We start from the raw sequence: 27,467 nt of genomic DNA, 5'->3' as shown, positions 1-27,467 counted from the left end.
TCTTCTATTGCTGATGAATTTTCAGATTTTGACAGGTGATCCAATATTTTCTTCAGAGCTCCTGATCTCTCCTGATAGAGTGAATCTCCTCCACCTCAGGATATCTGACAGTAAGGCTCCTGCTCCGCTTTACAGCTCCTAATTTTAACAGGAGTCTGTATGACTCGCTTCTGGAGCCAGCCTCAAGAGGTCATCGGAGGTGTTTTCTTCACAATTCCATGGAGAGGTGGTGTGGAGGGTCAGAGGATCTTTTGTTTTTCACTCTCTGGTTTTGGAGACCAGCAAAGTTTACTCTCCAGCTTTTTATGTTCACTTTCAGCTACATTTTGGAACAGTAATAACTACAGCATGTAGTATTTCAGCTACAGTAGGTTTGCTTTCTAGCAATTTTCAAATAATTTACATAAATGTGAAAAAAAAATGAAATACAGAACTGATGAGTGACACAGTCTGAAGAAAAGGTCAACTGGAGCTGAGCTCTTTGAGGAACCTCAAACTGGATGTTAGGACTTTATTGTTTTACTGCAGTTTGAGGAACCATCTCGACACATGGACGAGGTCGCGGTGCTTCCGTTTATGACAATGTTTATTTAAAGGGACAGTTGGCCCAAATAACTAAAGCTGTGTTTTTCTCGGTCTATCGCTTTGGTTGTCCATACTGGCTTTAGGTGCTTCGGTGCTACTTGCGTTTTACCTTCTTTTTACTCCTTCACACCAGGAAAGTGGTAAAAATGTAAGAAAAGTTTGATTTCTTGGAACTGCAAACAGAAGGCACATTTTTCCCGTTGACCCTGAACGCCACACAGCTTTCGTCCAAGTTACATTGTCATGGTGACGGGAAAAACGCTCAGCCCGAGCAGGTACATGGTTTAGTGTGTGTGACAACAGAAAGAAAGGTTATTAAACAGTGTTACTGTCAGCCTGGACTGAAGATTGCAGCAAGCCTCATCGTCATGTGTGAGAGCACCGCGGTTCCGAGCGGGGAAGTTTACCGGCAGCTGTTCGACGCTCAGGTGGGTTTGAGGTCACACTTTACCTGAACGCCGCAACAAAGAGATTTCATTTTCATTTATTTATTTATAAAGCACATTTAAAAACAACAGGGAGTTGACCAAAGTGCTGTACAAAATAACAATTAAACAATGACATTAACAACAACAACAACAACAACAGGTAAGAAAATTAAAAGAAAATTAGGATAAAATAATTGGTAACTCTCATACAGTTTCGAAAGCCAGAGTAAAAAAAAAATGTTTTAAGATGCGATTTAAAAAGAGTAACAGTTGGGGCCTTTCTAATGTGGAGAGGTAGATCATCCCACATTTTCGGTGCCACAATCGGTGCCCGATCTCCTCTATGAACCATCCTAGACTTATGTAAGGTAAGGAGCAGGTGATGGCTTGATCGAAGGGCACTAGAGGGCGTATAAAGCTGCAATAGGTTGTAATAATAGTTGCTATTGTTGAAGCTACCCACAGGGGGCGCTCTGGAATCAATAAGATATACAGAGTAGAAGAAGAAGTTATCGTGGTAGAAAGAATAATAAACAGCTAGCTGAAGCTAGCACCAGGAGCAATTCTTGATGTTTTATTCATAGAGGAATAAGAACATTACATAGGTCAGACAAAAAGTCCGGTGCCTGGCCATTTAGCACTTTATAAGTCGAAAGTAAGATTTTGAATTTAATTCTAAAACGTACTGGAAGCCAATGAAGGGAAGCAAGCACCGGAGTAATATGTTGGTGTTTCTTCACACGAGTCAAAAGGCGAGCTGCAGCATTCTGTACAAGTTGGAGCCGGGCCAAGCTGGACTGACTGACACCCACATACAGTATAGTGAATTGCAGTAATCCAATTGAGATAAAACCCATCCATCCTCATCCGCTTTATCCGAGGCTGGGTCGCGGGGGCAGCAGCCTAAGCAAAGAGGCCCAGACCTCCCTCTCCCCAGCCACCTCCTCCAGCTTATCCGGGGGAATACCAAGGCGTTCCCAGGCCAGCCGAGAGATATAATCTCTCCCGGGGCCTCCTCCCGGTGGGACATGCCTGGAACACCTCACCCAGGAGGCGCCCAGGGGGCATCCTTGTCAGATGCCCGAACCACCTCAGCTGGCTCCTTTCGATGTGGAGCTGCAGCTGCTCTACTCCGAGCCCCTCCCGGATGGCCGAACTTCTCACCCTATCTCTAAGGGAGAGGCCAGCCACCCTTCGGAGGAAGCTCATTTCTGCCGCTCGTATCCGCGATCTCGTTCTTTCGATCACTACCCACAGCTCGTGGCCATAGGTGAGGGTAGGGACGTAGATCGACCGGTAAATTGAGAGCTTCGCTTTTACACTCAGCTCCCTCTTCACCACGACGGACCGGTGCAGCGTCCGCATTACTGCAGCTGCAGCCCCAATCCGTCTGTCGATCTCCGGCTCCCTTCTCCCATCACTCGCGAACAAGACCCCGAGATACTTGAACTCCTCCACTTGGGGCAGGAACTCATCCCCGACCCGGAGTGGGCACTCCACCCTTTTCCGGCTGAGAACCATGGCCTCAGATTTGGAGGTGCTGATCCTCATTCCCGCTGCTTCACACTCGGCTGCGAACCGTTCCAGTGCGAGCTGGAGGCCCTCACCCGATGAAGCCAACAGAACCACATCATCTGCAAAAAGCAGAGATGAGATTCTGAGGCTACCAAAGCGAAAGCCCTCCGCCACTTGGCTGCGCCTAGAAATCCTGTCCATAAAAATTATGAACAGAACCGGAGAAAAGGGCAGCCCTGGCCTTAATGTTTTGAGATAAAACAAACGCATGAATTGCTCGTTCCAAGTTTCTAAAGGATAAAAAAGATCTCACTTTGGATCGGAGCCTTAATTTAAAAAAGGACCGCTGGACAACTGAATTAATTTGTTTCTTGAATGTAAGTATGCTATCCAAGAACATGTTAGCACATGTTAGGTTACATAATTCCAAATCTGGGGCATTGAAATTACAGCTTGGTCCAAAAACAATTACCTCAGTTTTATCCTCGTTGAAGGTAAGAAAATTTGAGGCCATCCAGGTTTTCTTTCTTCATCATATCTTTATTTACTTTTTCCTTTATACAAAAAACAAACAAACAAACAAAAAAGACAACAAAAGACAAAAACAATTACCACAACAACAACAGAGAGAAAAAACAAAACAAAAAAACAAACACAATAAGCAGTCTGAGACATGTAAACGAAAAACTAATACAATATATATAATTCGGTCTACCAGTCATTTACACATTTGTCCTGACAAACTCAACCCGCCATTGGAGTGGGGCTGCCCCTCTCACTATGGTTTTCTTCAGATCATCAGGTAAGTAATCCAATAGCGGGCGCCATATATCCAAAAAAATATCTTCATTGGCACTTAATTTGCACTCAGTCTTTCCATTGGTAAAACTCTAAAGATTTCTTTATACCATATTTGTTCAGAATTGGCATAAAGTTAAAAGATTAAAACTAATAAAAAAAATGTAAAAAGAGACTTTTTCCATTTGATTATATTTTACATGATGGATTATGCAGAAAGTAGAATAGGGCTGAAAGATCTATTGCTTTATCACCTATTCAGGTTGTAAATCATGTTTTTAAAAAGTAACTAGTAACTAAGTAACGAATTACTTTTGAAAATAAGTAATCACCGAAGTAATGGGATTACTTTTTTGGGGGGGAAGTAATCAGTAATTAGTTACTGATTACTTTTTTCAAAGTAACTTGACCAACACTGGTGAATGATGCTGCAGAGCTCCAGCTGCCTGCCTGAACCAGATATGGAGGGAAGATTGAACTCACTCTTCCCTCCATATCTGGTTAAGTTTTACATTTTAAATATTATACATAAACTTGAAAAAGAAATTCTCATTAGCACAGAGCATTTGGGAGTCACCGAAGTACACATTTACAGCCATAGCAACACTAAACCATAAGGCTTGTTGCCGTTGCACATTGCACTTTGTTGATGATAAAATTTGGGCTGTGGTGTTTGTTTGTTTTTGTCTCTCTGTGTACGGACAGACTGCAAATCAATTTCCCATTGGGGACAATAAAATTACCATTGACCATTGATAACTGCCCCATGAACTGCAGACTGCAAAAAGAAAAGATATGAACATAACGATTGAAGTGTGCTGCTTGTTGCATTAATTACTGATTTTGCATGCATGCATTGATTTGATGAGGGTTAAGCATGTTTTAGAAAAAGCTGACACTTTCATACTTTGAATCATGGAGCAGAGGTAAACAAACCTTACTGACTCCTTCCCAGTAAGAAATCACAAACAGAGGCCTCAAGCAGTGGGATTTGATGCTGCAGTAGGAGCACTGTGAGCGCAGGAGGTGTGTACAGTCTGACTGTGCACACGTCCTCCTGTGTTCATACAGAACCACTTCACTGTTTCCTTCCTTCTTCCTTGAAGAGTAAAACTGACAAAGTGGGCTCACTGATCAGCAGAACTCAAGATGTCTGACGAGGGCTGACATGTTCTGTTGCAGCAGTGACTGAGCTGTTTCTTGTTCTCATGTGTTTCAGGCTCAGCTGTCCAGATCTCTTCTAGCCGGATGCAGAGACACCAGGACAAATTGTCTGTCTGCTGTGGACAGCAACACACACTGCAGCACAACCAGCAGGTGGACAGAGACACACACCACTGTTACATATCTGTACTGCATCCACTCTCTCAAAACATGTTGTGTTTTTTCCTTTAGTAGAAGGCAGCAGGCGGAACACGATGATGATGATGATGTCATAGATGATGTCGGCAGACTTCCAGATGCCGTGGGTTAGTGGTGCTTTTACTTCTACAACAGACATGCAATACAACAGGGTCGTAGCTAAAGTGGGTCTGGGGTGCCACTCGCCCAAAACTGTGCTGTCAAGTCATGTGCAGTCATGGCTACATACAGGGTGGACAATGGATCTAGGTTTACTTGTGTTCACTTGTTGTTTTTACCTTTTTTAGAATGCATGGCGTCTCATTGCCCACCATTCCTTAACACAACCAAAGCTGAGCCCCCAGCAGGCCCAGGTTACTATTCACAGAGGGCAAAGCAATTTTTTGTAACATTTAAAAAAGCTTTTTACTACTATAAAGCTGGGATTTAATTGTTTCTGGACAGGAAGAGAGACTACAGGGTGGGGTTTTTGGCACTTCATTTTTCAGACCTGAATGTTTGCAGCTAGATCAGCTAATCTAACAGAAACATTAAGTTAAAATGTCAATGTTCACATCACAGTCAGAAGCTTCTCTCTTTATTTTAGTTGTTGATCATCCCAGCTCTGACATCATTGAACGTCTGACAGAGAAAAAAATTCAAAAACATCAAGAGGCTCTCAAACAGCTGGATTCAGACCTGAGCCAGCTGTCTCAGGTACAATGCATCGTAGTTACACTGCACCTGAGGGCAATACATGCTGTGGTGTCACAATACATACTCTGTGTGAAATTATTGGCCACTGTCTGTCATTGTGTCAGGCGTGTGAGACTCAGGTGAAGGCCATCAGTCAGGAGCTATTGTCCAGTCTGCAGGAGGTGGATCTCAGATTGGACACCCTGAAAGTCAGAATGAATCAGCTGGAAGATCTGGAAGATGTCAGTATGCAGGTACACATGACATAAAGTTTAGAAGATCAAATACAGTTTTAAACCCGCAGCCTGATGAAGCTTGTGATTTTTTTTAAAAATCGCCAAACCTTCAGAATAATTAGACTTGGTATGGTTGGTGGAGTGTGAAAATAATATCTTATGGGCTGGAGAAATGTGATTGGTTTTGAGAGTGTTAATTTCATGTGTGTGCAGGAGATCCACGGTCTTTGGAAGAAGGTAGAGGAAGACGTGAAGCTGAAGAAGACCACTATCGTAGAACTTAACCTCAAACTGACTGAAACTGAAAAACAACGTACTGACCAGGTCAGACTGAGCGTCACTGACACTTAAAATTTTACCCAAAGAAACCATTTGACACCCACAGTCAGTGGTTGAACAATAGAGGGCAGTACTGTACAGTTGTGGTCAGAAGTATACTTAAAATCTTCATAATACATTTCTTTAAACTATTTTTTTCCTATGGTGGAAGGACTATACAACAGCTTTGATGTCTTAAAAACAGAAATTGGGTCCACAAGTTTAAATTTGTTTTGGATTTTAACTAATCCAAACATTGACACAAGTATGGATACAAGCTTAAATATATACATAGACTCACTTAAGTCTTTTAATAAGTGCTGCTGAAGGTTCTACATTTACAGCCTTGTAAAGAAGTGGTTGATCTATGAATTGTACATTTACACAAGTTGGGAAGGTCTCTTGGAGTCATTGGAGCACATATTAAGATGATCAGTTCAAACAAATGTTCAGATGTGCCACGACTTTAACAAGGTCTGGAAGAAGACCCAAACTATCACCCTGAGACAAGAGGAAAATGATTTAAAACCGGGTTTTACATCTTCATGGAATAATAGAGTGCTGATCACGAAAGAAGGCCCTGCTCGTTAACAGACGCTTTGAATCTTGGCTGAAATTTGCAGCTGCTCATGTGGAGTAGCCAAATGTCCCCAAGAGAAAGGTTTTATGGTCAGAGACAAAGATTGAACTATTTGGCCACGATAGCATGATGAGTAGTAAAAGTGAGGCTTTCAATCCTAAGAACACTTTATCAGCTGTCATTGATGGTGGTGGTAGTTTGATTCTCTGGGGCTGGTTTGCCCTCAGTGGTACTGGTACACAAAGTGGATAGAATAATAGAACAGCCAGTGTGTATACTGCTGAGCAGCTGTGGAGAAAAACCAAACCAAAATTCAAACTTGTGGACCACTTCCTGTTTGTTTAAGACATTAAATGATGTACATGCTGTATAATCATTCTAGAAAAAGAGCAGTTCAGTCAATGTATTTTTCTTTTTCTCATAGATCAGAGCTATTATCAGGAAGTACTACCGTGTGTTGGAGCAGATCAGTTTCCTGCATCCATCTGACATCCACAGGCTGATCCACACTGAAGCTACAGTAAGTCACTGTGACCTCTCATCTGACCTCTAACCTACATAAAATGATAAATTGCACTTCTATATCTCTGTTTGTCTCAGATGCTGAATCAGTCTATGCTAGCAAACCGTCGCAGCATTGCCCGACTGCTGCTGCTCCTCCAGGAGGAAAATCTACATAAGGAGTCGATCCTTCGTCAGCACTGGGAGGACTGTCTGAGTCACTGGAGAAGGAAAAGAGTCCACAGAATTGTAGATCAGTTCAGGTGAGTGGAGCACCATGTTATACATTGATGTGAGTTAAAGAAGCCAGAAGCTTAAAAGATTCAGGATTAGCTTGTTCAACACTCTAATCCACTTTGTTCATTTTCCCAAAGTCAGAAGAGAATTAGATTGGAATTGCTGAGTTTGGTAATCCAAAATAACTCCTCTTATGACTCTAGAAGTCATTAACTACAGAATATATCAATAATGGCAGGGCACGAAGATTCTCCTCAGCAAAGCAAGAATTCCTGTTAGGGGAGGACTGGGATTTAGACTACAGGCATTGTCACCAAAGCAACGAAAACAAAAAAGAAGGGGTGGCAAAAAGTGGCTGACAATATTAAATTTAACTTATTATAAATACAGGGCAGTCTGGGTAATCAGATACCAGAACATTTTCCGTAATTTCATCATGAAGAAAACTGAGAGACTGTGAGACATTTCAGGGTTAAATGTTTAAATAACTATCTTTACACTGTCATCCATTCATCCATCCATCCATTATATCCAGAGATATCATTTCTCCAGCGTGTCCTGAGTCTGCCCTGCAGCCTCTTTACAGTGGAATGTTCCCAGATCACTTCACCCATGTAGATTGGTTGGGCAAACTCCCACATAGCTCCTTAAGATGATAAAGAGTTGGTTGTATGTTCTGGGTCCAGGATGAAAACCACATTGTTCCTCCTGTATCAGAGAATTGACGAATGAATGAACTTTCCTTTCCAGTGCCCTGGCATAGACCTTTCTAGAGAGGCTGATGAGTATTATCCCCCCGTAGTTAGAGGACACCCTCCAGTCCCCCTTCTCAAAGATGGGAATCACAACCACAGTCTGCCGATCCATAGGCATGGCCCCAGATCTCCACGCAATGTTGCAGGTGCATGTCAACCAAGACAGCCCTACAACATCCAAAGCCTTTAAGAACTAAAGGTGAACCTCACCACCGGACACTCTTCTTACAGCTCTGTCTGGAGGCCTGGCTACAGGGTTGGGCAACCCTACATGGTACACTGGTACCTTGATTTTCTTCTGTCCATAGGTGTTGACTGAATCACTCTTTATTTGGCCACTCACCAAGGACCAATTTGCCTAACATTTGTCTAACAAGGACACTATCTCAAACTGACATTGAGGTAATGTCTGCAGCTTTAATTTTTTAACTCCCAGACCCTGGACAAGTTGGAGGGCTTTTATTTCCTAATATTTTTCTATATTTGTGGTCAGTTTCAGAACTGCTGTGACAGTCAGTCCTACAACTGAAAGATCAGGCATCACTCCAAATTGTATACCATGGTAAGTTTTTGAACTGGCTGATAATCAGTAGTATTTGTGTCGTAGAGGTCTCTGCAGCAGGAATGAGGATCAGCAGCTGGCCTCAGTTCAGCAGATAAAACTAACCCAGCAAGATCTGACTGAACGGCGCCGTGACATCATTAACAAGATCAGGTAAGATCAGGTGAAAATAAACAAACATAAATCATAATCTTTTCATTGCCTGGAGATCCAGTCAGTCCAGTTTCAGTGTAATTTCTTTTGTTTTCACCCCGTGTTCTTCTTGTCAAGTCACATATTCTCTTTGTGTTTCAGCTCTCTTGTCCCACCCACCTGCTCCAAAGCTTTGGTGTCTGATTGGTTTGACCAACTAACAGATGTCAATCAGCAAATTGGTAACTGTCCTCTGGAGTCACTACTACTGATACAGTATGAGTTTCACTTTACAAACTTAAATCACTATTTGAACAGCAGAAAACATCACTGTATCACCTTCATGAAGCAGCTATGTTACCAAGTCATCCAAATCATCTGTTATCCTGCTTGTGGTAAATTGGCAGAAGCACAAGTCTGAGTTATACTATGGTGATGATAAATGTAGGTTTGTATTTGTGTGTTCAGAGCATTTCCACACTGAGCTTCTCCATCAGCTGCGTTGCTGCTTTGAACAGACATGGCAGAATCGGCTGGCGGAGGTGGAGCGCTGTAAGGTAAATGCGCTTGGTTAGCTCTGATGTAGCAGCTTTCAAATACCTTTAGTTAATAGCTGACTGCTGTCTGCAGCTACATCATCGTAGCAATGATTACATTCCAGCATACAGGCCTGTAATTTTAACCTGTCATCCTACAGGAAGTCCTCTCATCTTTGGAATTGTCAGAAGAGGAAGTGAATGACATCATCAACTCACAGCTTCTCACAGTGATTGGAGCACAGCAGAGTCAGGATGAAGAGCAGCTGGCCGCTTTAGATGTCAGTCACGTAAACCTGCCTCAGACTGTTTCTGTGCACTGTATCAGAGCATCCACGTGTTCATGCTTTCTGCTTGTCTGTCTGCAGGTGAGCAGTGACTCTGTGGCCCGTCATGCTTTCAGTCTAAGTAGAAGTGTATTTGTTGTCATGCGAGCAGCAGCATTGCTGTGGGAGACACATTGCCAAAGATTAGAGAGGAGAGATGAAAAACTACAACAAGACCTGAATGATCTCAGATGCTCACAGCAGCAGCACTTACAAGTGAGTTGCAATAAAACACAAGCAGGTAAGTCAAATAAAAACAACAAACACAATCAAGTAGTAAAAAAAAAAGAATGCTTGGACACTGCTAGCATAATGGACAGGTTTTCGACGGGGCTCCCACACAAACGCAAAGCAGGAGATGAGGCATCGCTAAATATGTTTCTAAACCAACTTCCTTCCAAGCCAAAGACTAGAAAATATGGTGAAGCATATCTTCCCTTTGGCTTCACCTGCACAAGTGCCAAGGTAGGTCTCCCCTGCAGAATTGGTTTTCCCTGCGTCAGGAGCAGGCGCCGGACTCTCCAAATCACGGACAAACAGTATCCCACATTCTTGATTTTTAGTTCACAAACTTGTGATAACTAACTACTTCTGACATTTTGGACATGTTAGCTCTTTATACAGTAAAGTTACAGTGGGATACAAATAATATCAGGCTGATCCTGCCATAATTTACTCCCCCTGTCCAAATTACAGACAAACAGCATCCCACAGTTGTTTATGTTTTTGAACCCATTTTGCACAGAGAGGCATTTTTTGAAAAATGTATTGATAGCAATGTTGAATATTATTACCCAGGAAAAAAACAACTACACGTAAAATAATTCCACCATGATGCCTCTGCCTTTCTAAATGGAGGGACAGTAACTGCGTGTGTATATGTAAGAGTGTAAAACCTGAAGATAGTAAGATTTACAGTATTTTCTCTCAATCTGCCATTCTGCAATTCATCTCATGTAAACAAAAAAGTAAGTAAAAAAAGTTTGGGAACCACTGGTCTAATATAAGAATTTATTTGATGATCAGAAACGTGTAATTGTGACAAATATGAAGAAAAAAACCTCTAAGAAATCAGGAAGCGGGCAAAGTTTTTAATAGCACCTTAAAGGATTTATGTTAACAAATTACATACAGGTAAGTTACCGTCACAGGTCGACGTGGTTTTCACACTTTTGCCCAAGAGAGAGCATGACAGGTTCCCTTTTCCAACATGCTTGCTCTTATTCTATCAGAAACGGAAGATGCAAATGGATGACCTGTTAGGAGGACTCCGTCAAGAGAGCAGTGAGGATGCTCTGAAGACATCTCTGGACAAAACTATCGGTTACTTGCAGCAGATTAAGCACAGGTACTACAGGGTGCCAGCTAAGGCTAATCCCAAAGCAAAATCCAAATAAAAGTTCATTTTCTCTCCAATTTATTACAAATATTGAAATTCACAACATCCCCACCCAGTTTGTTAACATTTTGCCTTGGACCATAGCAGGGAAGCAATGTCTGTACAGTTCCCCAGGGAACAATCAATCACATCATGAAAACGCAAAGCTTAGCTGACCAACTCTGATTATTTAACATGATCATTTGTCTGATTGGCCGGAGGCGAACACAGCCACAACTTTAACTGTAAAAAGGACAGAGGTTGTGTGGGCAGGAAGAAAGGTGAATTTGAATAAAAGGTCCTAATTTTCAGTGTGTGTGTGTGTGTGTGTGTGTGTGCGTGCAGTTGCAATCAATTTGTCATTGATCAATGGACCCTGTTGAATCTTCACCCGTCGTGCTGTTTGGAGGAGCTTGTCTCCTACAGCAGGAACCTCAGCTCCTTCTACCACCTGAGTCACACCTACCAACCGGTAACCATAGCAGACAGACCTCACTCACTACATGTAGCCGGTAACCACAGAAACACAATTATAGTGAAACCTGAAATAGTTTGCATCGATCTGAACACATCTGACTTTTTCATCTCATTGTCCTCTAAAAAAGGTTATCATCAATTTAAGTCATGTCTCTTTTTTTCTCAGAGTCCAGGGGATTTGGAAAAGCTTGTCCAACCATCTAGCGGCCGATCCAGCCCATACCTGGGTCTGTTCTTTCACACTCATGCTCAGATACTTAAACTGGTTTTATTTAGTACTGACATGTTTATTTGTTTGTGTAGAAACCAGCTGGCAGATTGAAAGTCCTGAAACTTCACACAGCTCTCAAAATTGGCTAATTGAGGTGATGCTAATTAATGATAAACAATAATCAATTTCTGATTGATCCAGAAAATATCAATGGTTATGTGTGTGTGTGTGTGTGTGTGTGTGTGTGTGTGTGTGTGCATGCATTTCAGGCAGGGTCCATCCTGAAGGAGATCTGTGATTTCAGCAGCTCTGTCACCTTTACCTCATCAAAAGATGTGGTCTACTCAGCTCCTGTCTTCAGATGTTCCACTCCCAACCTGCCAGTCAACCTGGAGTGGGAGACACACCTGAGCTTATTTCCTGTGGACCTCCTCCTGGACTCACTGAGCAGGTACTCACACACGCACGCTTGTATTTCCACTCTCAGTTGAAAGATCACCACCTCAAAGGCTGACTGTCTGTGTGTCAAGGTCCCGGACTCTGTTCTTGAACCACCTGGAGCAGCATTTCCACAATGTGCTCAGTTTAGCGGTTTCAATGATGAGAGACAGGAAGGAGGCGGTGCGCTCAGAGCAGGAGCTCCAACTCCAGCAGCTGAGCCCCCGACATATCAAGACCCATATATACGAGCCCCGCATGGGTAACAGACACACACAAACAATGCACAAATGTTGGTGAAAGTTAGTCAAAGGTTACAGAATTTGCTGTAACACATGCTAGTAATCATGATTCACAGAATGGATATAAAAGATGGGTTTAAACAGTGATTTCAACGTTTTTCCTACTGACATCTTAAGTTTTGAAATCAGACTTGAATGCATGAGGCTAAAAGACACCAAATCCTTTTACAAGCAAGTGCTGCCACTCAGAAATGATTTTAAAATGTCTCTAATGTCTAACTTTAACAGCCACTGACATAAATCGACAATAAAACTGCAGTTATAGAATCATCAGTGAAATTTTTTTTTGAAGCAACTCATAATAGGTTTTCCGACCTTGCCAGTTAATTATTATTATCCTCGTATAAGATTTTGTTTTTCAACTAAATGACTCACTCATGCTGGCCACTGAAAAGAATACAGGTTTAAAACTGCATCCACCCTGGAAGTAGTCTAGTTGTTTGAAGCTAACAGCTAGTGGTCCTTCAATGCTCCAGTTGCCTAAGTGACCCTGTAGCATACAGTATTTAATACCAGGCCATATTTCAATCAATTATATCTTTCACTCCCATTAGTAGCTTGCGTGGAAGTTGAGAAAAGATTATCTTGTCTGCTCAATAATCCAGGTAAGAAAGTTGATTGGTAATGGACTGATTCTTATATAGTGCTTTTCTACTCCAGCCGGAGTACTTTAGACAAGATGTCACATTCACCCAAACACTTTCTCTATACTGAGTGCTTTTTAACTACATTCACCCTGATGGATGCATCGGAGAGCAACTTGGGGTTAGTATCTTGCCCAAGGATACTTGACATGCAGACTGAAGGAGCCAGGGATTGAACCACCAACCTTCCAATCAGTAGGTGACCTGCTCAACCTCCTGAGCTACAGCCACCCACTGTTTCTCCCACTGGAAGTTCAACATCCAAAATTGTATTCAGAATCAGCTTCTTTGGGAAAAGATTACCTCTTGTCTGGATACGTCTCATTGCCAGCAGTTAAGTTAGATGCTTGAAGTCACAAAATGTCATTCACTTTCTGTAGCATCTGCTTAGCACGTCACTACCAATACCAATGTCCATCTATATTAATAGTCTGTGGTCCTTCCCATATTATTTTTACAGAAGCAGCTAGAAGCATATAGTGACAGGTTAATAATGAAAACACCTCTTAACCAAACTGTGTCTTTGTGCGTAGCTGAGCTACAGCTCCACAGACAGCATGTGGACACCCACTTTGAGGGTGTGTTGGACCTGTTGACCTCCTGTAGGATGGAATTGCAAGACCTGCAGGCCTCCATAAAGAAAAAGAACATGGAGCTTATGGTCACTTTGTCCAACATTGAGGCCAACATCCAAACAGCCAGCAGCAGTCAACAGTAAAAACTGTCTATCTGCACCTTTATGTGACTGTTAGCTTAGTGAGACCGAGACACTGACCACAGGTATGTTTCTCTGCAGTTGGGAGGCTGCTAGCACCACACTGCAGGACTGTCTGCATGGACACATCAAAGAAACGCAGGACTGGCTGACCAACTTCAGACAGACAGTCATGATAAGAATGGAGGAGGGCAGAAACAAAACAGCACAACTCCTCAGCTCCTTCAGGTAACGGCAGCTGCAGCAGACTCTTCAGCAAAACAAAGTGATCATCACCAGATGAGTGTGTTTTCCTCCTGCAGGCTGTTCAGTGAAGGAGGAGATTTTGCACCTCAGGAGCTAAAGATGTTTCAGAGAAGGGTGAGGGAGGAAACTAAGCGTATCAGCACAACTGAGGAGTCCATCTACTCTGCTCTTGAGGCTTTTGAATCCAGGAGCTTACAGAAGGTGCAATGTATTATCCTCTGTTAATTGTTACTTCTGTAAAGCACAGTTTGCATAAAATGGTCGAGTAGAGCCTGGTCGCTCTTTGGACAAAATTCCTATTTCCATCCCAATTCTCTTGCCTGGTGGCCCCATGATGACATCAAACCTAGACTATATATAAAAGATCCATATGGTCACCATTTAATTGTGGACTCAGGATTTTGAAACCTTATTCTTAGTGTTTTCACTGAGAACAGTTGGGGTCAGAAGTTACCATATTTGGACAAGAAAGTGGAATGTTCGATAGGTAGATAACAGTAACAAGCATAGTAAGCAAACTGCATACATGAACTGTACTGGGGCAATGCTCAGACGCACATATTAGCATATTAGCTAAACAGTGGAAAGTAACACACTGGGACAATACTAGAATATCACTCACCATAAGTGAAGCACAAACATATTAGATAACTTTTATTTAGATAATTCTTTAATCCTCCAAAAGGCACCAACAATCACATTTTCTTTATTTGTATAGTTTCCCCTTTATAACAGCTTTTGCCCCTCAGTGTCCCAGGGATTCCAGGGGCTATGTTGTCAGTGGACTTTTTGCCCCCATGACAAATTGGTCCTGGGTGAGGGACCAGACAAAGAGCTATTCAAAAAGTATAAATTACACAAAACATACAGCCAAAGCAATCCAAGTTTTTCCTGGTTGGCGTTAGAGTTTGTTCCCTGTGCCTTCGGGTCGGGAAATAGGTCATAACTGTGATCTGCGGTTATGTGTCGAATGACAGTTTTTGGAGTCCCTGGGCGGGATGCTTGAGGAAGGTCCACCTGGGGACTCTGTCGTCTTACTGAGAGACTTCAACACTTGTGGGCAACGACAGTGAGACCTGGAAGGATGTGACTGGGCAGAACACTGGACCAGGTGGAAGGCTTCGACTTGAGTGGTCTCAGAATCTCATCTCTGCTTTTTGCAGATGATGCAGTTCTGTTGGCTTTATCAGGGGGTGGCCTGATAAAGCCAACAGCTGTCAATTTACTGGTATACCTACGTCCCTACCCTCATCCATGGTCACCAGCTTTCGTTAGTGGCGGAAAGAACAAGATTGCAGATACAAGCGGCGGAAATGAGCCTTGTCTAAGAGTAGCTGGCCTCTCTCTTAGAGATAGGGTGATGAGTTGGGCCATCGGGGAGGGGCTCAGAGTAGAGCTGCTACTCCTCTAAATTGAAAGGACCCAGTCTCTTTGATAGCTAGGAACATGCTACTGTAGGCCCTATGTCCAATAATCTGGTGTTTATTGGTGTTTTTTGGAATAATCTGAAAAACAATATTGCTTTCTTACACTATTGTCAATGTCCAGGTCGCTGTGTACATCTTTTACAGTGGGGCAAAAAAGTATTTAGTCAGCCACCGATTGTGCAAGTTCCCCCACCTAAAATAAGATAAGATAAGATAAGATAAGATAACCTTTATTAGTCCCACACGTGGGAAATTTGTTTTGTCACAGCAGGAGTGGACAGTGCAAAAGTTATGGGGCAAAAATTAGAATACAATAAGAATAAATACAGTACACAACTGTACAGAATAGAATAAAATAAAATACTATATACAGTAGAATAAAATAAAATAAATATACAATAAGATAAAAATAGAATACAAATACAAATACTATATACAAATGATGACAGAGGCCAGTAATTTGCACCAGAGGTACACTTCAACTGTGAGAGACAGAATGTGAAAAAAAATCCATGAATCCACATGGTAGGATTTGTAAAGAATTTATTCGTAAATCAGGGTGGAAAATAAGTATTTGGTCAATAACAAAAATACAACTCGATACTTTGTAACATAACCTTTGTTGGCAATAACAGAGGTCAAACGTCTACTATAGGTCTTTACCAGGTTTGCACACACAGTAGCTGGTATTTTGGCCCATTCCTCCATGCAGATCTTCTCGAGAGCAGTGATGTTTTGGGGCTGTCGCCGAGCAACACGGACTTTCAACTCCCGCCACAGATTTTCTATGGGGTTGAGGTCTGGAGACTGGCTAGGCCACTCCAGGACTTTCAAATGCTTCTTACGGAGCCACACCTTTGTTGCCCGGGCGGTGTGTTTTGGATCATTGTCATGTTGGAAGACCCGGCCTCGTTTCATCTTCAAAGTTCTCACTGATGGAAGGAGGTTTTGGCTCAAAATCTCACGATACATGGCCCCATTCATTCTGTCCTTAACACGGATCAGTCGTCCTGTCCCCTTGGCAGAAAAACAGCCCCATAGCATGATGTTTCCACCCCCATGCTTCACAGTAGGTATGGTGTTCTTGGGATGCAACTCAGTATTCTTCTTCCTCCAAACACGACGAGTTGAGTTTATACTAAAAAGTTCTACTTTGGTTTCATCTGACCACATGACATTCTCCCAATCCTCTGCTGTATCATCCATGTGCTCTCTGGCAAACTTCAGACGGGCCTGGACATGCACTGGCTTCAGCAGCGGAACACGTCTGGCACTGCGGGATTTGATTCCCTGCCGTTGTAGTGTGTTACTGATGGTGACCTTTGTTACTTTGGTCCCAGCTCTCTGCAGGTCATTCACCAGGCCCCCCTGTGTGGTTCTGGGATCTTTGCTCACCGTTCTCATGATCATTTTGACCCCACGGAATGAGACCTTGCGTGGAGCCCCAGATCGAGGGAGATTATCAGTGGTCTTGTATGTCTTCCATTTTCTGATGATTGCTCCCACAGTTGGTTTTTTCACACCAAGCTGCTTGCCTATTGTAGATTCACTCTTCCCAGTCTGGTGCAGGTCTACAATACTTTTCCTGGTGTCCTTCGAAAGCTCTTTGGTCTTGGCCATGGCGGAGTTTGGAGTCTGACTGTTTGAGGCTGTGGACAGGTGTCTTTTATACAGATGATGAGTTCAAACAGGTGCCATTCATACAGGTAACGAGTGGGGGACAGAAAAGCTTCTTACAGAAGACGTTACAGGTCTGTGAGAGCCAGAGATTTTCCTTGTTTGAGGTGACCAAATACTTATTTTCCACCCTGATTTACGAATAAATTCTTTACAAATCCTACCATGTGAATTCATGGATTTTTTTTTCACATTCTGTCTCTCACAGTTAAAGTGTACCTCTGGTGCAAATTACTGACCTCTGTCATCATTTTAAGTGGGGGAACTTGCACAATCGGTGGCTGACTAAATACTTTTTTGCCCCACTGTGTATACAGTATAGATCGTGAATATAATGTGTTTATATCTGGTTGTCAGCAAAGCAGATTCTTGGGTCTTTACCTTTAATTATTAATTAATTAATTAATTAATTAATTAATAGAACAATATAGAAAAAGTCCAAGCAACTAGAGAGATAAGTAGTAATAGTAATAAGTTTTAAAGTGGAATGATATGTGAGACCACTAAATGTCTGGCAGGTAGAAACTGAATTTTTTCACATGATATTTATGGTAGCAATACTCTATGCACACTAGTGGAGACTCCAGAGGTAGTTCTGGTGTTCAACATTAAACAGTCTAATGATATTTTGCAGGTGAAAGAAGTGTCGGCTCCCTTGGAAGAGAAACTGTCCTTTTTGAAGTCTGAGGTGAAATTTATTGAGGACGCCCAGAAAATGATCACCAGCACACAAGTTCACATCAAAGCTGAGGTGCCCATCTCTCTCTCTCTGTCTGCTTGTCTCTCTCCGTCTTTGCTGGTTGTTTATTAATACTGTTGGGCCCGTCCAGGCTGCCAGAAGTAACCACCAGCAGACTGTTATCAGCAAAAGACTGGAGGACCTGAGGAAGATGTTGGATGACACACAGGTAGTAAGGTAGCTGGGAGATTTGACTGTGCAGTGACAAAGTTATATTGCAGCTGGAAGAACAGTGGCCCATAAATACAAGAGGTAATCAAAAATGTCCAAGAACAGGACCAATTAAAACCAAAAGGCTTACCTGATATGAATTTGAGTGATCTCAGACTCGTGGTCATCTTTTTGTGCACCTCTGAAACAGAAGCTTATATTTTTTTTATTTCCACAAGTTTGAGGGCTGTGGTGAAACTGCAAAGAACACAGTGTACGTGGTCAGAGCTTCCAGGAAACAATTCTGAAAAGCAGGTTTGCTGGATGCTGTCAGGACATGTTTGAGAAGATGACAATGGAGATGATCTAATCCAGATATAATATGAACATTGGCTAATTGAACAGGGCTGGTAGGAATAAAAGCAGGAAAATGGGAAAACTGGTAGATTTAAAAGAGGCAAGAATGAACAGTACAAACTCCACCAAAACTGCACATAATTAAACAAAAGCCACAGAAAAAAAATCTGTGTCCATACTTATAGTAGTAACATAACATTATTTTTTCACCCCTGGTCAAATGACTACTGTTATTACTCCTATTCAGTTACTGTACAGAGGACTGTAGTACTTATACCAAAGAACAAGAGCTCCAACGTGAATATTTTCTCTATATGCAGCTGTCTCCAGATCAGGTTTGTTCCTTCCTGTCATCAATCAATAAAGAACTCAGGGAGTGCTGTCAGTACCTGGATTTGAGTTTGGTATGTCACTTCCTATCCACCACCTGTTGCCTTGTTTTTCTGCACTGCTTCTCTTCTTTCTAGGCTGCATGGGGTCTATGCCCTCATCTTCTATTTTTCTTCTGCCTTTTGCAGACAGTCTTGACCCGGTCTATTTTCTTTCCATGTGGATTAATTTTTCATTTTTGTGTTCAGGACTCTGCACTGGAGGAAAGCCTTGCTTTGTCAGGTCACCATAAATCCAGGAAGCAGGTCCTGCTAAACCTGTCTCCTGGTTTACTGCAGCCAAACAAAACAAATATGGACCCCCTTGATGATCCTGTTGTGGGGATCATCAGGTCCTTGAACAGGTATATATGTGGAGGTCCATTTAAGTTAACTTTGGGTTGATGGGGCTGCTCTAATTTTCAGAGTTGAAAATCCAACTTCCAGTTGAAAATTCTAACTCGGAACTCAGACATTACAACTTCCAACTTTAATAGAAGGCACTAATAATCCTGCTGCTGCAGGAACAAGATTACTGCTGGTTGTGTGATACTCTTTGATTATGCAGACAAAAAATGTTTCACCCCCTTATTTCTGTCCAACACCCAAACATACAGGATTAGTTGCCAAGATCCAGCAAAGGAAAGAGAACGGAGACAAAGGATATCTTCTGGTAAAGTACAAACATTTGTTTCCTTTTTCATTCTGACGGAAATATGTCTTTTTTCTCAGTAGTGTTGCAGAGAGTTGCACATAAACTACTTCACCACTCATACAACCTGTAGGCAGCTTAGTGCAGTTCACTGTTTTTCTTTTTAAAAACTGGTCACAGGATTGAACTTGTATTGCTAACTTATTCTAGCATTACAATAGAATTTGCCTTAACTTCTATTGTGTAGAGCACTTTTACAGTGGTTTTAGCTTTCACCAGGTTATCTCAGACCTCGCTGGGCTGAGTAGGTTTATGGTGAGGATCAGGATTTCTTTCAATTCATCCATCCATCCATCCATCCATCCATCCATCCATCCATCCATCCATCCATCCGCTTCCGCTTATCCTTTTCAGGGTTGTGGGGGGCGCTGGAGCCTATCCCAGCTGTCATAGGGCGAGGGGCGGGATACACCCTGGACAGGTCGCCAGTCTGTTGCAGGGCTAACACACAGGGACAGACAACCATTTGCACTCACATTCATTCGCACATTCACACCTAGTGACAATTTAGATTATCCAATTAATCTATCCCCACAAGCTGCATGTCTTTGGATGGTGGGAGGAAGCCGGAGTACCCGGAGGGAACCCACGCAAACACGGGGAGAACATGCAAACTCCTTCTTTCAATTCAATTCAATTTTATTTATATAGCGCCAAATCACAACAAAAGTCGCCTCAAGGCACTTCATAGATACAGAGAAAAACCCAACAATCATATGACTCCCTATGAGCAAGCACTTTGGCGACAGTGGGGAGGAAAAACCCTTTTAACAGGAAGAAACCTCCGGCAGAACCAGGCTCAGGGAGGGGTGGCCATCTGCTGCGACCGGTTGGGGTGAGAGAAGGAAGACAGGATAAAAGACATGCTGTGGAAGAGAGACAGAGGTTAATAACAGATATGATTCAATGCAGAGAGGTCTATTAACACATAGTGAGTGAGAAAGGTGACTGGAAAGGAAAAACTCAATGCATCATGGGAATCCCCCCGGCAGCCTATGTCTATTGCAGCATAACTAAGGGAGGATTCAGGGTCACCTGGTCCAGCCCTAACTATATGCTTTAGCAAAAAGGAAAGTTTTAAGCCTAATCTTAAAAGTAGAGATTGTGTCTGTCTCCCGAATCCAAACTGGAAGCTGGTTCCACAGAAGAGGGGCCTGAAAACTGAAGGCTCTCCCTCCCATTCTACTTTTAAATACTCTAGGAACAACAAGTAGGCCTGCAGTGCGAGAGCGAAGTGCTCTAATAGGGTGATATGGTACTATAAGGTCATTAAGATAAGATGGGGCCTGATAATTTAAGACCTTGTATGTGAGGAGCAGGATTTTGAATTCAATTCTGGATTTAACAGGAAGCCAATAAAGGGAAGCCAAAACAGGAGAAATATGCTCTCTCTTTCTAGTCCCTGTCAGGACTCTTGCTGCAGCATTTTGGATTAGCTGAAGGCTTTTCAGTGAGTTTTTAGGACATCATGATAATAATGAATTGCAGTAGTCCAGCCTGGAAGTAATAAATGCATGAACTAGTTTTTCAGCGTCACTCTGAGACAGGATATTTCTAACTTTAGAGATGTTGCGCAAATGGAAGAAAGCATTCTTACATATTTGTTTAATATGTGCGTTGAAGGACATGTCCTGGTCAAAAATGACTCCAAGGTTCCTCACAGCGTTACTGGAGGCCAAGGTAATGCCATCCAGAGTAAGAATCTGGTTAGATGCCATATTTCTAAGATTTTCAGGGCCGAGTACAATAACCTCAGTTTTATCTGAATTAAGAAGCAGAAAGTTAGCGGCCATCCAGGTCTTTATGTCTTTAACCAGTGTGTGAATGGGTGGATGACTGGTTGTGTAAAGCGCTATACAAATACAGGCCATTTACCATTTAAGACATTTCTGCAGTTTAACTAATTGGTGTGTATTATCTGGCTTGCTAGATAGATAGAGTTGGGTGTCATCTGCATAGCAGTGAAAATTTATGCTATGTCTTCTAATGATGCTGCCTAAGGGAAGCATGTATAGTGTAAACAGAATTGGTCCTAGCACTGAACCCTGTGGAACTCCATAATTAACCTCAGTGTGTGAAGAGGACTCTCCATTTACATGCACAAATTGAAGTCTATTAGATAGATATGATACAAACCACTGCTGCGCAGTACCTGTAATACCTACAGCATGTTCTAATCGCTCTAATAGGATATTATGGTCAACAGTATCGAATGCTGCACTAAGGTCTAGCAGGACAAGCACAGAGATGAGTCCACTGTCAGAGGCCATAAGAAGATCATTTGTAACCTTCACTAAAGCTGTTTCTGTGCTGTGATGAGCTCTGAAACCTGACTGAAACTCAGTCATATCCTTAGTAAAAAAAAAAACTTTCACGAACTGAAAACTTTCAAATGAAGTATTTTGGCATTACAGTTTTTCATTTGTGTGTTCAGCGTAACCAAAGACTATATAAACAAGGTGTGTGTCTGTGTGTCAGCCTTTCTTAACATACCCTTAAGCCTGGATGATTAACTGGTGACTGAAGGGCTTCACACATTGAATGCATAAAATCAATATGAATATTTTGTGCATTCTAAATATTTTTCAGACAAAGCTATTCTTTGTGCATCTGTTCACACTGACCGCGTTATTTCACTGGGACACATTTTTGGCATTTATTTTTTCAAACCAACCTTCATTTTTTTGGACCCAAATAAACAGATCTGACCGCAGACTGCATTTGGAAACAAATGCCCTCATAGCTCAAACGCACACCAGTACTGACTACTAGAGAGATGGAAATAGAAAAATAATTCTGTTTTACTTCAGACATACAGCTATACGCTGCTCCAGGTCATGCTGCCTACTTGTGAGAATTGGATGAACCCAGAATCTCAGTTTCTTACTTTTCTTGTTTAGAAACGTCAGAACCAGCTCATCATGACTTGCTGTCAACTTATTTTCTTTTAAAGTGCGTTTTTTTGAGGAGGAATTTTCCACAAAATGTGTTCGGTGTGTATATATGTTATACAGCAAGTTTGGATCTGGAAAATTCTCAATTTCGTGTTGTTGGTTTTTTGCAATGCGTTTGGTGTTTAACAGCCAACCCAGTTCAGACTGACAGCATGTTGTGTTTCTGCAGGTCTGAATCCTATCCAGCTTCAGCAGAGACAAGATTCTGTCAATGCACCGAGGTAAACACATGTAGAAACATGATGCATTGCAACTCATCTGAACATCAATGTCATTTTATTTATGGTCGCAAACATAACAACACTGACAGCCATTTTACTTTCTTGATATGTCATCATCACTGATGACCTTACACCCAGATTGTATAATTTTTTATTATTTTTAAATACTATCTAAGTCTTTCTAACTGTCATACTGTAATGTCATACACTAATACTTCTAGTATTATTATCCTAGTATATTGCCCCGAAACCTAACCTTATGTTTTGGTGAAAAATAAAGTTAAACTTCTCTGGAATAATATAAATATTTTAGAAGTGTGTCGAATACAATTATTTTTTGTTCTCTTATTGCCAAGACCTATTTCCATAAGTCACAAATCTCATAATCTGGTACATTAGGATAATGGAGTAAGGGATACTATATCCCTAACAGAATTCCACAGTTGACTAACACATGTCCTATTTTTAGAGGAAAATGGGGTTTGCCAAGACTAGGGAGAAGAATTGTAGGGTTAGGGTTACCCAAATCAAATGGTGTTAGCTGATCCGTTCTGTCCCCTTCCTTCAAACATGGTCATGTGAGGTTTAAGGTTAGCTGTAGACAAAATGGCAAATTTGAGGATTCATATTAAGGTCATTTTTAGTACAATAACCACTAATAGATATATGTTATAGATAATCTATGACTTGTTTGTCCTATTTTATTTTTAACCTGTGTTTGTATTTCAGTGTAAAGAGGGGCGCCAGGTTTATCAGGACTGATATCAGGCATGAGAGAAGGTTCCAGATTTTTGGACCCGAACCAGATCAGAGTGCACAGTGAGTCCCAACTGATTCAGATCTGATGTGTAGCTTATGGAATGTTCTAGTTCCATTATGATATTTCTGCATTTCAGGTCTTTTAGCTCCAAAGTTAATTTGGCGTTGTGGAAAGCCAATGACATTCTCCTGCAGCTTGCTGAGGTAACATAAACATGACTGAGGGGAAATCCTATCCCTAACAGTTTCCTGAAAACCACAGAGCACTCGATAATTAAATTATTTTCTGATGCTAAGGTTCCACTTTAACTTCACACTGATCCACATCATCTCACTTGATGTTATCATTGGTCCAAACTGAATTCAAATTGACCTCAACCTGCACAAACTAACACGAACCTTTCGCTTGTCCATCCATCAGGACTTTTATCGCAGTGAGCGTCTAAGCTGTTTCCAGCTTCTTCCTGACTCCTTGGACCAATGGATTGAGAACACGCAGCAGAAGCTGGTGGGATACCACGAGCAGGCAAGCAGGTTTCTGGACACCAGCAGAGATGGTACCCATTCAGTAATACAACAATTTTCTGTCCATCTTTTTGATGACTAACATTTCTATAATTTTACACTGTAATCTGGCTGAGGCCTTAATCTTGTCCTAATCTGAACTCTAACAGTCCTTTGAAGATCTGGTCCAAACAGATGCTAGATGAAAATATCCAGCCTTCCTTTATATACATAGTTGGATTTTCTCCGTTCTGAACTCAGCAACCTTGGGTGAGGTAAATTAAAAACTCCTTAGTGGCAGGACCACTGGAGTGGATGAGATTTGCCCTGAACTCCAGTGCAATAGTTACACCCTTTTGCACATGCTCAGTAAAATGACAACTGATAAAGTTTAACAGGTTAGAGTGTAACTTAAACCAGTCCCAAAGAGTGGACTAAAACGACAGTTGCCAGGTTTAAATTATTTATTGCAAGCTGCCTGATACAGAGAAAGCAACTGTGGAGGGGAGTGAATAGGCAGGTTTTGGACACAACATCTGGACTAGCAACCTTCCCAGAGCATAGTCTTCCTAGTTCCAATCCCACCTTTGTCTCTGTGACAGACAATGGTGGAAGAACAGGTGTGAGATAGGAAATAGCTGCCATATTAGAGATGCAGGGAGACGTGGGAGCTGTGGTTGAGAAGCACACAATTGGAGGAGTTGCACTGAAGATGCCCACGTGTTGAAAAGAATTAGGAGAAAGTGATGGAGGAGCAGCAGTGGATGTAGGTGTGACCACACAGTAAAATCAATTGAAGAACTGGTTGAGTTCATCAGCTCTACCCACTTCACCCAGGAGTGGCTGTCTTTTGTTTTTGCTGTAGCCAGAGATGGTGTTGATTGCTCTCCACACCTCACAGATGTTGTTGGGCTGTAGATTCCTTTTTGTATTTCACTTTTGCCATTTTCAGTCTCTCCTTCAGCTCATGATGCACATGTTTGAGCTGTTCTATGTCACCATCTCTAAAAGCTATATTTTTCCCATGTCCCAAAACAAAAACTACAGAATTAGAACAGACACATGAGAGATACAAACAGGAACATCAGGCTGAACTTATATATCTTAGAAAGATACAAATATCTCAAAGCAGTCACACAGAATAAGCACCTAAAAATTTTATACACACTGTCTGTCTCTACCTGTCTATGGGTCAGATGTGGTGAAGCAGCTGTCTGTGTTCGAGGAGCTGCTACTTTTATCACCTGCAGTTTTGATCAGTGACCATGAGCGACAGCATGGGTCGGGGCTCAGAGAGGAAGTGGCGAGACTCACACAGAAACTGGAGAAGACTCTGGCAGCCAGTGAGAAGGAGAAGGTGTGAAGCTGTGATGCAGAAGGCTCTGATACAGACAGTAAAGATCTGCAAGCTGACTGGTTTCTATGTGTCTGGTTGTCAGAGTGTGAACATAGGTCAGCTGCGAACGTCTCTCGGGGAGGATGAGCTGGAGATGCTGAACAGCAGAGAAGAGCTGAGACAGCAGCAGCTACACAGCACTATCTCCAGTGCACACCTTGAGCTGCAGGTATGTGACAGTGGCACCAGATAACACCTTTCTAATCTGCAGTCTCACTTTGAGTGTGCATTTTATTATTGAATGCAGGAATGTGTGAGAGGCAGAGGGGAGGAGTTTGTTACATCACTGGCTTCTCTGACAGAGAAGCTGCTCCATCAGATGAATGACCTCTTTAGCCCTGCAGGTAACCTTTACTCATTTGTACCATCATAATGGCTGTGTGTGTGTGCATGTGTGTGTGTGTGTGCAGAGATGCTTACCTTAAGCTGTAATGGACATATTATAAACATCTGTTCAGTTAGGCTATAAATCATAGATGATCACCTGCCTGACGTGCTGCAAGTAATGGAGCCTACATAGCAATTTCCCTGTGGTAATTAGCACCAAGACATCAGACCTTGGAATAGTCGCTTAGGCTCATATGTAAAAAGATGGCAGTGTTGTCAAGTTTTTGAATAGTTTTTTATTGGAGTTTATTGATGATTCCAATAAAATGACCTTGGAAATGTAAGTTTGTCTGAGCGATCGGATTTAAATGGCATCCATCAGGCAGGTGCCCAAGAACATAATGATTGCTCTGCCAGAGCTCCAGCATTGCTCTGTAGAGAGACAAGAACCTTCCAGGAGTACAACCATTTCTGCAGCACTCCACCAATCAGCCCTGGGCTGACAGAAGTGACTCAGCAGTCAAATGCACATGGCAGCCTGCCTGGAGTTTGCTGAAAAACCATATGAAGGATGCTCAGCCCATGAGAAACAAAGTTCTCTGGCTTTGGGACCACTCTGTCAATGTCCTTGAGTTGTTCAGCCACAGACCAGACTTGAACCCAATTGAACATCTCTGGAGAGATCTGAAAATGTGCACCAATCCTTCAAATCCCACCTGATGAAACATGAGAGGTTCTGCAAAGAAAATTTGGAGTAGCTACCCCAAAATATGTGTACCATGCTTGTAGCATCATACTCAAAAAAGACTTCAAACTGTAATTGCTGCCAAAGCTGCTTCAACAAAGTATTGAGCAAAGATTGTGGGGTATTGTGTGTAGAATTTTGAGGTGAAAAGGCTGTTACATTCCAAAATGTGAAACAAGTGAAGTGAATACTTTCTGGATAAAGTCACTAAAATTTAAAAGCATCTGAATGGTGATTTCCCACGTGCATTTTATATATCTGGGTAACCAATGAAATTAAAGTTTATTTATATAGTGCTTAAAAATTTCTGCCCAGATAAGTTCCCAGATGCATTTCAAGATGAGTACTTCCAAAACAACTTTGAATAATTTTTATGTTTAACCTGTTTCCATAGAAACTGGTACAGCAACAGCACGACAGCAGACGTGTGGTGCTGTTACTGTAGAAGCAGCATCTGAAACAGGAAGCAGACCAAGCGCTGAAAATAGGTAACCTTTGACCTCTGACCTGCATGTTACCCCTGGCAGTACAGATGTTTGTGACTAGAGAAGAAACTATAGTCAATTTAAAGTGTGTGTGTGTGTGTGTGTGTGTGTGTGTGTGTGTGTGTGTGTGTGTGTGTGTGTGTGTGTGTGTGTGTGTGTGGACATGACAACCAACAGCACAGGTGACCTGCCATCTTCTCATACTACGGTAACAACAGTTTCGATCGCTACATCCAAGTGGACCCCAGGACATGTGACTGTTATGGAGCAAAGAAACACTGCTATGAAGGTGTGTATACACACACACACACACACACAAACAAAATGACACATGTAATTAATGTTTGTGTGTGTGTGTGTGTGTGTGTGTGTGTGTGTGTGTGTGTGTGTGTGTGTGTGTGTGTGTGTGTCAGCGGTTTGAGCAAGTGGTCAAGTTGGAACTGTTGCTCTCAGACGACATGAAACGAAGACAGCTGAGCGGACAGCAGAGCTGGAACACACACTGGAGACAACAGATACACTCTCTGAAACTGATACAGAAGCCAACATAGCAGCAGCTGACTGAAAGTTTTTGGTGTAGGCTGTGATGACATTTACTGCATTTAATGTTTGTTAATAAAACAGAGAAGAAGAAAAACTTCCTGACATCAGTTGTTGTTTTTTTCTACCAGCAGCAGAGTCATGAACAT

At 42.0% G+C, this 27,467-nt stretch overlaps 1 protein-coding gene across 5 annotated transcripts; it reads left to right on the top strand.

The window, feature by feature from the left end:
• The first annotated feature begins 839 nt into the window (after positions 1–839).
• On the top strand, positions 840–27,398 carry ccdc180 (coiled-coil domain containing 180). Of its 5 annotated transcripts, none has more exons than XM_085293615.1 (37): positions 840–1,013; positions 4,546–4,643; positions 4,725–4,795; positions 5,275–5,384; positions 5,489–5,617; positions 5,813–5,923; positions 6,922–7,017; positions 7,098–7,261; positions 8,598–8,705; positions 8,847–8,926; positions 9,153–9,241; positions 9,382–9,501; positions 9,589–9,762; positions 10,779–10,894; positions 11,270–11,396; positions 11,568–11,628; positions 11,705–11,766; positions 11,882–12,063; positions 12,143–12,312; positions 13,530–13,710; positions 13,793–13,939; positions 14,014–14,158; positions 17,696–17,812; positions 17,892–17,969; positions 18,628–18,711; positions 18,886–19,040; positions 19,293–19,348; positions 22,511–22,562; positions 23,292–23,381; positions 23,459–23,525; positions 23,743–23,878; positions 25,022–25,182; positions 25,265–25,390; positions 25,469–25,565; positions 26,688–26,781; positions 26,956–27,067; positions 27,192–27,398. In XM_085293615.1, the coding sequence occupies exons 1-37, from the start codon at positions 954–956 to the stop codon at positions 27,327–27,329; spliced, it is 4,164 nt and encodes a 1,387-aa protein (XP_085149741.1). In that variant the 5' UTR covers positions 840–953; the 3' UTR covers positions 27,330–27,398. The 5 variants fall into 5 exon arrangements, 4 of the variants coding, with proteins under 4 accessions (XP_085149741.1, XP_085149742.1, XP_085149740.1 ...); XM_085293616.1 differs by having other exon boundaries at positions 4,722–4,795; positions 5,489–5,605; XM_085293614.1 differs by having other exon boundaries at positions 4,722–4,795.
• Positions 27,399–27,467: the final 69 nt, after the last annotated feature.

This window comes from Mchenga conophoros, linkage group LG12, assembly GCF_057382185.1.
Source record: "Mchenga conophoros isolate Kocher_MC1m ecotype Shallow Benthic linkage group LG12, M_conophoros_male_GT1.1, whole genome shotgun sequence".
In the NCBI taxonomy this organism is placed as follows: domain Eukaryota; kingdom Metazoa; phylum Chordata; class Actinopteri; order Cichliformes; family Cichlidae; genus Mchenga; species Mchenga conophoros.
Note: the sequence above shows the minus strand (reverse complement) of the source record. Positions and strands in the feature narration are given on the sequence as shown.

What these genes read in the sequence shown, in the direction of transcription:
- ccdc180 (XM_085293614.1), top strand. Translation starts at nt 954, where the DNA reads ATGTGTGAGAGCACCGCGGTTCCGAGCGGGGAAGTTTACCGGCAGCTG. An exon ending in TGAGTCACACCTACCAACCG is followed by an intron (nt 11,397 to 11,567) that starts GTAACCATAGCA and finishes TTTTTTTCTCAG; the next exon opens with AGTCCAGGGGATTTGGAAAA. An exon ending in AAGTTCACATCAAAGCTGAG is followed by an intron (nt 17,813 to 17,891) that starts GTGCCCATCTCT and finishes GGGCCCGTCCAG; the next exon opens with GCTGCCAGAAGTAACCACCA.